General features: G+C 38.7%; 1 protein-coding gene across 7 annotated transcripts in view; it reads left to right on the top strand.

Annotated features, from left to right (window-relative positions):
* The first annotated feature begins 1,043 nt into the window (after nucleotides 1-1,043).
* BCLAF1 (BCL2 associated transcription factor 1) overlaps nucleotides 1,044-13,450 on the top strand; it is a 30,998-nt gene continuing 18,591 nt past the window's right edge. For 2 of the 7 annotated variants that reach the window (XM_006052255.4, XR_003111891.3), the window contains exons 1-4: nucleotides 1,052-1,209; nucleotides 8,818-8,908; nucleotides 10,586-10,699; nucleotides 11,493-12,404. In XM_006052255.4, the coding sequence (XP_006052317.1) occupies nucleotides 10,596-10,699; nucleotides 11,493-12,404 (1,016 nt within the window). In that variant the 5' untranslated portion in view covers nucleotides 1,052-1,209; nucleotides 8,818-8,908; nucleotides 10,586-10,595. Of the gene's footprint in view, nucleotides 1,210-1,593; nucleotides 1,728-8,817; nucleotides 8,909-10,585; nucleotides 10,700-11,492; nucleotides 12,405-13,450 lie in introns of those variants that run through there. The other 5 variants (XR_003111893.2, XM_006052258.4, XM_006052257.4 and 2 more) reach the window with 5 other exon arrangements.

Genomic DNA, 13,450 nt, shown 5'->3' on the forward strand with positions numbered 1-13,450 from the left:
AGGTATTTTTTCTAGTTGAGCTCGTAAATTGGATTGTGATGAGAGAATGCCCTAAGCACAGTATTAAATCCATGGCTAGGGCCCCATACTGGACTGCATTTACTGACAGAAGACTGGTTACTAATTAGAACTCTTAAATCCTTTCAGGCAGTTCAGGTCCCTTAACAACAAAGTAATAACGATTTTAGGCCCTAAGGAATTACGCGCAGCTAAGTCTTAATAGAAAATGTGCTATGACTCTTATTTGAAATTTTATCCAAATGAAAAAATGTGGCTTCCCTTATTCATAATCTGGTTTATATTTTTGGCAGATTAGGTTGTTTCTGGACCAGCACAACTGATCGTTAAGCTTCGTGTTTTGCTTTATTTTTATGCTCAAACCAACGTCTCGAGGCGTCTAAGTGGTAATGCTTTAGCCACGTCCGAGGACAAGAAGCAACCTCTGACGCAAACCGCCAAGACAGCCTAAGCCACTTGGGAGTACTGCAGCGTGAATTCCGGTACGGGTGGGACAGTTGGTGTGACGCTACTCAAGAAACGGACGCAGATCGTGGCCATTTTTCTACTTTCTAAGTGCGTCTGGCATATTTTCTATCAAACAAAAAGCGACACTTCTAGTTTCCATTTGGCGTCTGAGAAAAAACTCGGCGCTTCCGGGCACAGAGAGACGCAGTGTGCTAATAGAGTCCGTGTCTTTTCCTCAGTGTGAAATTATCCTTTTGTTTCCGGCCTGGTCAGAGTTGGCCCCACAGAAAAAATTGACCAGACGAGCAAAAGTGGGGGCAAGCGAGGTCCGGAGGGTTCGCTCAATGCAAACAAGAGAGACCAGTGAATACCCCGGTGTGGAACTACGACCTCACATCACCAAAACACCCCGCCCACTTTCTACCGCCACCCTGGCGGAGGCGGCTGATGAAGACCGGAAGGCGGAGCCGCCAGATCATCGCGCGAGACCAGCCACGCGACTTCCCAGAAAGCCTCAGGCAATATCTTTACCGCGGCCGGAGAGCGGGTTTAGGGCGGTGGAGTGGGTGGGACTTGGTCAGATATTTAGCGGCACCGGAGGCCACGCCCCAAATCGGAAGTGACGGAGAGGAGCTAGCGCGTCGAAGATACCTCTATGGTTTTCCTCCCGTTCTTGAGTGGGGAAATGGCCGCTGTGTAGTTACCGGTGAGATAAGTCCCGGGAACCGTCTTTCGGCGTGTCAGGTAGGCCTTGCGTTGCGTCCAGATAACTCAAAAGGCAGTGAATATCGAGGAGGAATGAATATTACTGAATCTTTTGTTGGTAGTGGCGGGTTGGCGGTGACAGGAGAGCCCAGGAAACGTTGCGCCGTTATTTATGCGTTTCCCAGCCAGTTTCCCTCAGGCTTTCGAGGCACTACGGGCCGAAAAGGTGGGGGGTGGGGTGAGCAGCGAGAACCGTGCGCGCGCGCGCGCCTGCGAGCCTGGCTCGAGACCCACAGACCGCGCGGCCTTCCGTGCGCTTGCGCAGATATGCGTTTTCAACCCTTCCCCCATTTTCCTCAGTCCGGACCTCTGCGCGTGGCCGACTGAAAGCTCTCCCCGGCGCACGCGCGCTTCCTCTTCTCTCCCTTCTCCGCCTACGGCTCTTCAGGCGGTCCGAGGTGCAACTTGTGTTCGCTTCTCATTGGCTGGAATCGCCACCTTTCTTTCCGGCCTGAGAGGCTTGGACAAAATAACTAACCTGCAACAAAGTGCTTTGGGTAGGTTAACCCCTTTTCGCTCCGTCTTTTACCTCCTTTTCCCAGGCTTCAAGCTCCCGGTCGGTTTACGCCTTGATTTTGTTTCTCTAGTTTGTCCTAGGATCTCGTTCCGCGCTCTCTGACCCCGGCATCCGCCTCCGGCTTTCTGGGTTGCGGGAAAATTTTCTTCGGGTTCCCCTGGTAACTGATTTGAAGCGAGAGTGCACTCTTGACTCTAGGATTTGGTGCCTAGTTACTAGCTTGGGCAGCGGTCTCAGCCGATGGGTGTAAGGACGGCCCTGCCACCTCCGGGGCTAAAGGGCAGTTCTGCAGTACCCGCTAAGCCACGTCCTTCATGCAGATTTAGCCACTATACCTTGTTAGAAAAGTTGCATCCGCGGTTGCTGGTATTAATGGATGGATGGGAGTGGTGAGTTGAGGTTAGGGACTTTGCCATCATAAATCCTTGGTTGGCTTTATTTAAATTTTAAGGTGTATCTTGTCAGAATCCAGCAGTACTGGCAACTACTTTTCTAAGTCAAACTTTATATATGTATATATATATATATATATGTATAATTTTAGAAGTGAAAAAACTTGAAATTAAATTTGGAGGTAGATATGACCAAAAATGACATACAGAGATTAGCTCTTTCAGTCTTGCATTTTTTTGTGCAGCAGCGCCTCTTAAATTTGGGAGATATTAAAAGGCAAAACAGTTTATCTCTCACTGTGAATTCTCATTCAGATTGGACTATAGCTGGAATGGTTGGGCTACAGTTTAGACAAAGAACCTTTACATAGAAGGAAACGCTACCAGTTTATTTGCAGTTTTATGTGATCCTAGACAATTTTGGATAACTAATTGAATGGAAGGATTGTGTGTCCGAAATAACTCACTTTAGGTGAGTAAACTAAAGCCTGTCTACTGATGGCAGTTAGCATCTTGTTTTAAGAATACCACACTTTCATTGTCACATTGTGGTAGCCATGGGAATCCCCCTTGATTCAGATAATTGTGGCAAATGAAATTTTTTGGCTAGAGCTGATTCTTGAGTTGGAAGAGCAGTAGTGTTTCAGGACTTGGAGATAGATCTCTGAAAACTTGTGACTTGGGTAGGCTCAGATTTAGTTCAGTGTATTGAATATGGGCGGCTACCTTTACTAGATTAGCTATGTGAGTGACAACTTGCGTTAATAGAAATGGAAAGTCTTTTCACTTCTATTATATATAGAACTTTGTATTAGGGTTTTCCAGAAGCTGCATTCAGAATCATTGGGGAAGGACAGGGAAGCCTGGCATGAGGCAGTTAATGGGGTGGCAGAGTCAGACACGACTTAGCAACTGAACAACAACCACAGCTGTGTAATTTACACTGATTTATTAAGTGACAAAGAAGTGGATAAGGGAATTGGGAAGTCCAGTAGTCTCTGACTGGTAAGTGTAAATGTTTGGGTTATAGCCGTAGGTTATGAATTTGTTCATTTTTCAGTTGAAGTTTCTTCAACAGTGGTTGTCAGTGTTAGCCCCAGAATGTTAAGTAGTTAATATTTTCTTTGCCCCCAGCTGGAAAAAAGTCTACAAACGTTGTTCAGTTGTTCAGTCGTGTCCAACTATTTGCGACCCCCATGGATTGCAGCACACCAGGCTTCCCTGTCCTCACCATCTCCCAGAGCTTGCTCAAATCCATGTATGTTGAATGGGTGATGCCATCGAACCATCTCGTCTTCTGTCATACCCTTCTCCTCCTGCCTTCTTCACTCTTTCCCAGCATCAGAGTCTTTTCTAATGAAATCAGCTCTTTCGTATCAGGTGGCCTAAGTGTTGGAGCTTCCTTCAGTCCTTTCCATGAATATTCAGGACTAATTTCCTTTAGGATTGACTGGTTGGATCTCCTGGCAGTCCAGGGTCCCTCGAGTCTTCTCCAACACCACAGTTCAAAAGCATCAGTTCTTCCATGCTCAGCCTTCTTTATGGTCCAGTTCTCACATCCATTCATGACTACCGGAAAAACCCTAGCTTTGAATAGATGGACCTTTGTTGGCAAAATAATGTCCTCTGCTTTTTAATAATGCTGTCCAGGTTGGTCATAGCTTTTCTTCTAAGGAGCAAGCATCTTTTAATTTCATGGATGCAGTCACCATCTGCAGTGGTTTTGGAGCCCAAGAAAATATAAAGTCTGTTACCGTGGTTTCCCCATCTATTTGCCATGAAGTGATGGGATTGGATGCCATGATCTTCCATTTTTCAATGTTGAGTTTTAAGCCAACTTTTTCACTCTCTCACTTTCATCAAGAGGGTCTTTAGTTCTTCTTTGCTTTCTGCCATAAGGGTGGTCTCATCTGCATATCTGAGGTTATTGATATTTCTCCGTGCAATCTTGATTCCAGCTTGTGTTTCATCCATCCTGGCGCTTTGCATGATGTACTCTGCATAGAAGTTAAATAAGCAGGGTGACAATATACAGCCTTGATGTAGTACTCCTTTCCCATTTTGGAACCAGTCCAGTGTTTGATACTAAGTATTTAATATTTTCTTTGCCCCCAGCTGGAAAAAAAGTCTACAAACATTAATGTAATAATAATACAGGTTGACATTTGTGTGTTATTTTGGAATTTTCAAACCTTCAACTTGATCTAGTATTTCTGCATTATACTAGTTCAGCTCAGGCACTCAGTTGTGTCCGACTCTTTGCAACCCTATGGACTGCAGCACGCCAGGCTTCCCAGTCCACCACCAACTCCTGGAGCTTACTCATACTCGTGTCCATCGAGTCGGTGATGCCATCCAACCATCTCATCCTCTGTCACCCTCTTCTCCTCCTGCCTTCAATCTTTCCCAGCATCAGGGTCTTTTCCAATGAGTCCATTCTTCGCGTCAGGTGGCCAAAGTATTGGAGTTTCAGCTTCAGTATCAGTCCTTCCAATGAATATTCAGGGCTGGTTTCTTTTAGGATAGACTGATTGGATCTCCTTTCATTCCAAGAGTCTTCATTGATGCCAAAGCATTAATTCTTTGGCGCTCTGCTTTCTTTCCAGTCCAGCACTCAGATCCGTACATGACTACTGGAAAAACAGTAGCTTTGACTAGACGGACCTTTGTTGGCAAAGTAATATCTCTGCTTTTTAATATGCTGTCTAGGTTAATCACAGCTTTTCTTGCAAGGAGCAAGCGAATACTAGGAGGAGGCCAAAAAATGTAGAAAACTTTTTAGGGCCACATGAAGCAGGGAGTGGCACAATCTGGTCTGGAATACAGGTATTCTTTTTCTCAGTTCTGCATGCTTTTTTCTAAAGCAGGCTGACAAGGAGCTGGACACAGAACTGAAAATTTGTGACTAAACCTTTTTTTTTTTTTTAAGCTTTTTCTTAAGGAAATATTCAAGCACAAAAGTAGAATATTGAACTGTTATTTAGGCTTAATGATTATCAGCATTTACCAACTTTAACATTATTTGCTTTTTTTGGAGAGTGCTTAAAAATTATTTTATATTGGAGTATAGGTGATTAACATTGTTATGTTAGTTTCAGGTGTACAGTAAAGTGATTCAGTTATACATGTGAAATCTGTTCTTTTTCAAATTCCATTTTTCTGGAGTATTTTAAAGCAAAATTCCACTCATTAAGCATTTCTTGAGTTTGGAGCCTTAGACCACTTGGCCATCCTCACACCCTGTTAAGCATTTCTTGACTTTTTAAATTATGCTGATTAATGCTATGCCAAAAATATTAATCATTTGAAGTGAAATTAATAAACTTTGAATACAGACCATGTGCCAGATAAGTCATTTCCATTTATTAGTTTAGTACATTTAATCTTAAGCCTATGAGTAAGTACTGTTACTAGCTTTATTTTATATCTGTGGAAAGTGAAGCTGAAAGAGATTAAGGTAATTTGTCCAAAGTTGGGTAGCTGGTTAATTGTCAAATCAGAATTTTGAACCTAGTCAATTGGAGTAATAGTCATGGGAGGTATTTTTAGGATTATTAAAGATATGAATAGCAGTAGTTTTCAAAAATTTGGAGCCCACATCCTGAATATGCTAAAATTAAGACTCGGCTCAAGTACTTACTGTTACTTCAACCTTCTAATTTGTCTCCCTTTTCTTTGCTCCATGTGGTTCATGCTCTATACAGCAGCCATCTTAAAATGTAAATAAATAAGATGGTGACACTTCCCTAATCAGACCTTCTAGGACCTTCCCATTACAGTTAGAGTAAAATCTCAACTCTGCTCTGGCCTCCTTATTAGATGCTATTTGATTTAGTCCTTTCCTGTCTCCTGCCTTGTCTTGTACCCTTCTCATTGATCACAGTACTTCAGCCTTCTTACAGGTTTGTCTTGAATTGGTTAAGTTTGTGTCCTTTGCCTAGAATGCTTTTCTTGGATCTTTGCAGTGTTCCTTCTCTTTAACTTAACTGTTACCTTTTTAAAGATGGTTCAAGGTTCCACTGTAGTAGTCCTCCTCTCCATCTCTTGACATCACTTTGTGTTCTTTGGTTTCTCTCTTCCCCTAGCTTGAACGTAAGCTCCAACAGAGAAGGGAACTTAATGTCTCACTTAAAGTGCTGTATTTCCTGCAGTAGTAGTGTCTGGCTTCTGATAGTCTCCTTTGTTTAAATTCATATGAATTATGAAAGCTTAAATTCATCTGAAAGGTGGGGTTAAATATGTAGTTTATGAGATTATAAGGATTAAATAAGGTAATTTTATTTAAAGTCACCTAGCACAGTTCTTCAGAGAAGGCAATGGCACCCCACTCCAGTACTCTTGCCTGGAAAATCCCATGGATGGAGGAGTCTGGTAGGCTGCAGTCCATGGGGTTGCTGAGGGTCAGATATGACTGAGCAACTTCACTTCCACTTTTCACTTTCATGCATTGGAAAAGGAAATGGCAACCCACTCCAGTGTTCTTGCCTGGAGAATCCCAGGGACGGGGGAGCCTGGTGGGCTGCCGTCTGTGGGGTCGCACAGAGTCGGACAGTGACTTGGCAGGGACCTGTTGTGTCTCCCATAATATATAACACAGTGCTTTGTATATAGACTTCCGTTTAAAATAGAAAAAAAGGCAAGCTGATTACAATCTTTGTACTATCTTAAATATCAACAGTATTAAATGTTAATTTGTAATGTATATTATTAACGTATTATGTGTCATATTTTATATATGATCATTGAGTTTTTGGTATGGATGCTGGAATATATTCATCGATCGTGAATAAGAAGGTACATCTGCTAGGCTAACAGTCTACAGCCCCTTTTCCCTCACTTTGCTGTTTCTAGCATACATTTTCTTGGTACTTCAGAAAATCATGACTTGGAGTAGAGAGACTTGGCAATTGGTTCTTCTTTGGATATACAGAAACTAAAATAAGCCTTTTAGAATTGTTTGGGGGTAAGTGTTGGTTAAAATGAGCCTTGTATCACTTCCAGCAGTGAATCAGTAGTATTGGACTTCTCGGTTAGAATAAAGTTTCATAACAGCCTATCAGTTTAAAAGATGAGAGTTTTTCTCTGCCCACTTGGGGGATCTAATATTTTTAAAACTAAACATAGGAATACTTTAGAAATCTTGCTGTTAATGTATCCATGTTCTTTTGTTTTTGCTTATTTTTATTTTGCTATATTTCCCATACTTGCTAGGTTTCTATTCTTTCTTCCTATCTTTAAAATAATTCCCTTAGCTTGTAAGGCCATGTATAAATATTTAGGGGACATGTTCTTCTTTTACCAGTTTAATCTTATTTCTTCTACTTTGTGTTTTCATTTTTATTACATTTTTTTCATTGGATCAATAATTTGATAGGACAGATATTAATGTGGGGTTTTTTTCCGACTTAAACTGATTTATTAATTCCTTGAGTATAGTCACATACAATTTTGTATTGTTTAGTTTCTGATCCCCTCGTAGTTTTGACTATGCTTTGTACATAGCTGAAAATGTGTGCTAAGTCATTTCAGTCATGTCTGACTCTTTGTGACCCCATGGACTGTAGCCCTCCAGGCTCCTCTGTCCATGGGATTCTCCAGGCAAGAATACTAGAGTAGATTGCTATGCTGTCCTCCAGGGGATCTTCCTGACCTAGGGAACAAACGTGTCTCCTGCATTGCAGGCAGGTTCTTTACTACTAGGGCCACCTGGGAAGCCCCATAATTGATAATAACTGAATATTATTCATAAGGCTAAGCATGTCAGTAAATACTGAAACTGCTTAACACTTTGTGTATAACTTAAATTTATTTGCTTAGTAATGTAAATTAGTTTAGGAAGAGCTCTGGCTTCCAGTTGATACTTGTTTCATCTACTGGCTGGTCTTTTTTTTTTTTTTTTTGAAACATCTGGTATATATATCAAAATGCATTTAGGCACAGAATTACTAGAGTTACTATGATGGTTGTTACATTAACTTTAAAAATCGGCTTCAAATGAAACTGAACTATATGAAAGGAAGTGGTCAGGAGAAAATAAGGTAAATAGCATTAAAGTAAACTCATACTATAGTTGTTATAAACTGTAGCATTATGAATACTAACTGTAGATGGTAGTAGTTGGGTCGCTAAGTTGTGTCCAACTCCTGCGACCCATGGACTGTAGCCTGCCAGGCTCTTCTGTCCATGGGATTCTCCAGGCAAGAATACTGGAGTGGTTTGCAGTTTCCTTCTCCAGGGGATCTTCCTGACCCAGGGATCGAACCCAGGTCTCCTGCATTGCAGGCAGGTTCTTTGCCGACTGAGCTGTGAGGGAAACCCTTACTATAGATACATAACATGTTTTGATATACCAAGATGGCCACTTACGCTAACCACTTTGGAATTTTCTGATAGGATGACAGTATAGCTTCTGTTTTCTAAAGCCCAGATTGCTAAAATTAGAACTCAAGTGCTTGAATTAAAGGTGCTGGAGTTTCATAATGCACTGCTGCATTCTGATTAAAACAAAAGTTAAATTTCTTTAAGCTTTTATGGTTAAAAACTTATTTCCTGATTCAGTATTCTGTTCCTGAAATATTTAGTGCCTTTATTAAGAGTTTATTGCAGTGCTGAGTGGTAATATGTTGTAAATAGTGGATTTTATATCATAATTCAAATTTTTTTTTTTATCTTTGCTAGGAATTTAATTTCTCAGAACATTCTCTCCAGGAAGAATCTTACAGTATCTCAAAGACTTCAGTTGACTGCTTGATCCTGCATAAAACCCAAGGTAGATGATTAGTTTTTCTAGTCTGAAGTTTGGACTTTTTAAAGAAAATGTGACTTCTGAACCTAATGATTTAGACCGATTAAAAGTGATATGGTCTGAAACTTTTGTTATGGTGACTTGTATGAAGTAAGCCAGATTTTTAAAGTTTTAGGGAAAAGATTCTCTTTTATTTCTAGGTTGTGTATCTGCTTCTACTTTTATAAACACATCTACTTAAAGACTCAAAACACACAGTCATTCAAAAATAATCAGGACAAAATAGCTCTGCTTATTTAACTTATCTTTTATGCATACAAGAGGAGTTCCATAACTTAACTTTTTCCCCTTTACATGGGTGTTAAAGTTAGGTTTGATTGCTTATTATGTGCTGAAAATTGTTTTAAGAATACTATATGTATCAACTCATTTAATCCTCTCTACATCTCTGAGGAAGGTACTGTCTTTATATCATAACTCACTTGGAATTAAGAGTGAGAGAAGATGAAGCTGGTGTTTGTCTCTTTGAAGACAGTTGTGTTTTATTTTAGAATAAATATTTATTTGAAACCCATTGAATTTGTCATTTATGTGGCTTTTTTGGTGAGGAAGTATGCAGACATCATTGCCTCCTCTAGTTTATCTCAGTACTTTTCAAAAACTTTCATAATACTGAGCAAAGTCTTAATTAGGTCAAAATGGTTTAAATACATGGCAATTGCAGGCTATTAGGAAAGTTTAGTGAGTTGATTTTTTTGGGAAAAAATACTTAATTTTGTGTAAATTAGTGAAAATTTGAAAATAGTTGTAGCAGGAATAAACTTGGGAGATGTGTAGGTTTAATTTTGTAAAGAGTAGATCTTATAAATCAGTTAGTCCTGTTACTGATTTCGTGAGGTCTGATTGTTGCATTAGATACTAGCTAGTATTTAGAAAAGTTAGAATATTGGTGTACAGGTTCTCTTTTTCTTGCTGTCCCAATCTCTTCTTGCAGCAATCTCTTTAGTTTCTTTTATCCTTTTTCATCTTTTCACCAGAAAGCTACAGGGTGAACTAGGCATTGTCACATAAGTCCATTTTTATTTCTACAGTCATGACTGTTGAAAGCAGAGCTTTGAGCTCCAGCTGTTAAGAGACTTAATGACCTTTATTCTACTAGGAGACTTATCCATCACCATTCCAAGCAATATTGCATACATGGAGTGGTCAATTTAGTCCCATTTCAAAGCCATAAAGCACTTATGATGACAGCTGGGTAGGTTTACTCTGTTGTTTAATATTATGTCATTTGTATTTTCTTTCCAGGTTTGTTATCTGTAATACTCTGATATTATTTATCTTTTTTACAGGAGAGGTAGGCATTTGTATTGGGCATGGAATAACATCTAACGTACTGCTGCAGTCTGATGTCATTGCTCTTTCTGACTTCTGCAGCTGCTGCCTTTTTTTGGATTGAGGCACATAAGTGGAAAAGTCCATAGAAATCTTCTGTTGTGTCTTTACAATACCTGCCATGCAGGTGCAAATACAGTTTTAGTTAGGGATAATTGACTTAGTACTCACTTGAATAATGATGGGTAATATCCTTTGAGAAACTTAATGTTTTATAAATTTAAATTTGTATCTGAAGATAAGTTAAATAATAGAAACTACTTCTCTTGCATTGTGATTTTAACCTTTTTTGCCCTCTCATTTGCCTAGGAGAAAAGAAATGGGTCGCTCCAATTCTAGATCACATTCTTCAAGATCAAAGTCTAGATCACAGTCTAGTTCTCGATCAAGATCAAGATCACACTCAAGAAAGAAGAGATACAGGTGAATTACTGTGCTTTTGCCTCTTTAAATTATAATAATCATACCAGCTAACAGTTATGGATTGCTTACATAGGCAGAGTACTAAATTCATTAACATGTTTTAGTCTCCAAGAACCCTGTGAGTGGATCTGTTGTTTAGAATTAGTTCACTGGGGAAACTTTGAATGAATTTCCTACCGATAAAGGGAAACTGTTGTAATGTTAAGAGATGAATTGGATAATGTAAGAATTATTTGGCAGTAAACAATCTTTGTATACTATTTCATAGTTTCTTGTTTCGGACTCTGAGGTCTCAATAGGTTTATTCTTTTATATAAAAATGATTGACTCTGGTGGTTTTTCTTAAATGGTAATACATACTTAGCATGGAAAATAGAAACTATAAGTTAAAAATAAATGACCATGATCTTATTATGAATTAATGTTAGTTTCTGATTTTTCTTTAGTATTTTTCTTGACCTAGCTTTTTATTACATATACATTTAGCCACTAATGAATATTCTTCCATGGCATTATGTATTCTTTTGACATTACCACTTTAAGTGCCTGCATGAATGTGATGTGTTAGTGTGTCCTATTGTTGGATGTCACTTTTTCCCCCGTTCTCGATATATACCTTAGAATTGAGATGTTCTTCATTGAAAATAATAACCTTTAACTTTTATATAAATGAGGGTTTTTTTTTAAAAAAATACATTTTTAGCTTTGACATCTTATTTACATAATATATTCAATCAGAATGGTACAGTGGAATAGTTTATTTTTCTTTCATTGATATTTATTTCATTTTTAGTTCTAGGTCTCGTTCCAGGACGTATTCAAGATCTCGTAGTAGAGATCGAATTTATTCTAGAGATTATCGTCGAGATTACAGAAATAATAGAGGAATGAGACGACCTTATGGATACAGAGGAAGGGGTAGAGGGTATTATCAAGGAGGAGGAGGTAGATACCATCGAGGTGGTTATAGACCTGTTTGGAATAGAAGACACTCTAGGAGTCCTCGACGAGGTCGTTCACGTTCCAGGAGTCCAAAAAGAAGATCCGTTTCTTCTCAAAGATCCCGAAGCAGATCTCGCCGATCATATAGATCCTCTAGGTCTCCAAGATCATCCTCTTCTCGTTCTTCGTCCCCTTATAGCAAGTCTCCTGTCTCTAAAAGACGAGGGTCTCAGGAAAAACAAACTAAAAAAGCTGAAGGGGAACCTCAAGAAGAGAGTCCTTTGAAAAATAAATCACAGGAGGAACCGAAAGATACATTTGAACACGACCCGTCTGAATCTATTGATGAGTTTAATAAATCATCGGCCACATCTGGTGATATTTGGCCTGGCCTTTCAGCTTATGATAATAGCCCCAGATCGCCCCATAGTCCTTCACCAATTGCTACACCACCTAGTCAGAGTTCATCTTGCTCTGATGCCCCCATGCTCAGTACAGTACACTCTGCAAAAAACACACCCTCTCAGCATTCACATTCCATTCAGCATAGTCCTGAAAGATCTGGGTCTGGTTCTGTTGGAAATGGATCAAGTAGATACAGCCCTTCTCAGAATAGTCCAATTCATCACATCCCTTCACGAAGAAGCCCTGCAAAGACAATCACACCACAGAATGCTCCAAGAGATGAGGCTAGGGGACGTTCCTCATTTTATCCTGATGGTGGAGATCAGGAAACTGCAAAGACAGGAAAATTCTTAAAAAGGTAAGAGTTAAGAGAATTTAGATCATAATAGTAATATTTCTCTGAATTCTGTTTGGATTTATGTTTTAAAATTGCATTGTGATGTGTATTTAAGTATTTTTACTCGTGACTTCTTTCTTTTTATAAAATAATTCCAAGTTGATTGTAAAGTGTTCTAATGTTTATGAAGATAATTCATGCTCTTCCTTTTCATTTCATCCATTTTTTAAGTCCAGAATTAAGAATGTAAATGAGAAGTTGAAAGTGTTAAAGCATTGAAAGCTTATTTTGTCTTCATCATTATAATGTGACCTACATAAAATAATGCAGTTATATATTCTTGTGTGGTAGTATAAATAGTCCAGCTGCCAATTTTTAATAAATCTTCCTGACTGTAGAAAAGATAATAAATGGTATTTCTTATTGACTCTAGTAACATTTCAGAGAGATGCTTGGTCTAAATGCTAATTTTAAGCATTACTAAAGATTGCTTAATGAAAATGGATTGCTAAGGTAATATGGTTGGTTTTAAGTAAGGAAATACAGCAGGCTTGCTGTTTATTTTTTTAGTGCTTCCCAACCTAAAATTAATTTTTTTATTGAAATGATATGTAGTTTCTACTTAATATTGCCAGAAATCATTTTCTACTGAAAAGTATATACATGAATTATTTTGTGATTTAGATAGAATAGCAACATCTAATATTAACTACACTGAAGTCCACTCTTTTGAACTCTTATTTATATTAGTAGATATGTTAAAGAGTGAAATTTTGAGTGTAATCATAAGTAAGATTCAAATAGATAAATATATTAAATAGATAAGTATATTTTAAGTATCAGATAAGTGTATTACAGAAAAGTTTTTAGTAGTTCTTAGTCTCAAAAATTAAACTTAAGCTCTGTGAAAATTTGGATTTGTTAGTGCAGAATTGTGAACTATGAGTAAACAAGTTTTTGAGAATGGCTTTACTTTTTTTAAACTTCAGAAGTCTTAATGTGTGCATTTATTTAAAAACCCAGCACATAAGCTTTATGGATGCTTTTAAGGCTTTCTGTAAGTGGAA

This window comes from Bubalus bubalis, chromosome 10, assembly GCF_019923935.1.
Source record: "Bubalus bubalis isolate 160015118507 breed Murrah chromosome 10, NDDB_SH_1, whole genome shotgun sequence".
NCBI classification, from domain to species: Eukaryota; Metazoa; Chordata; class Mammalia; order Artiodactyla; family Bovidae; genus Bubalus; species Bubalus bubalis.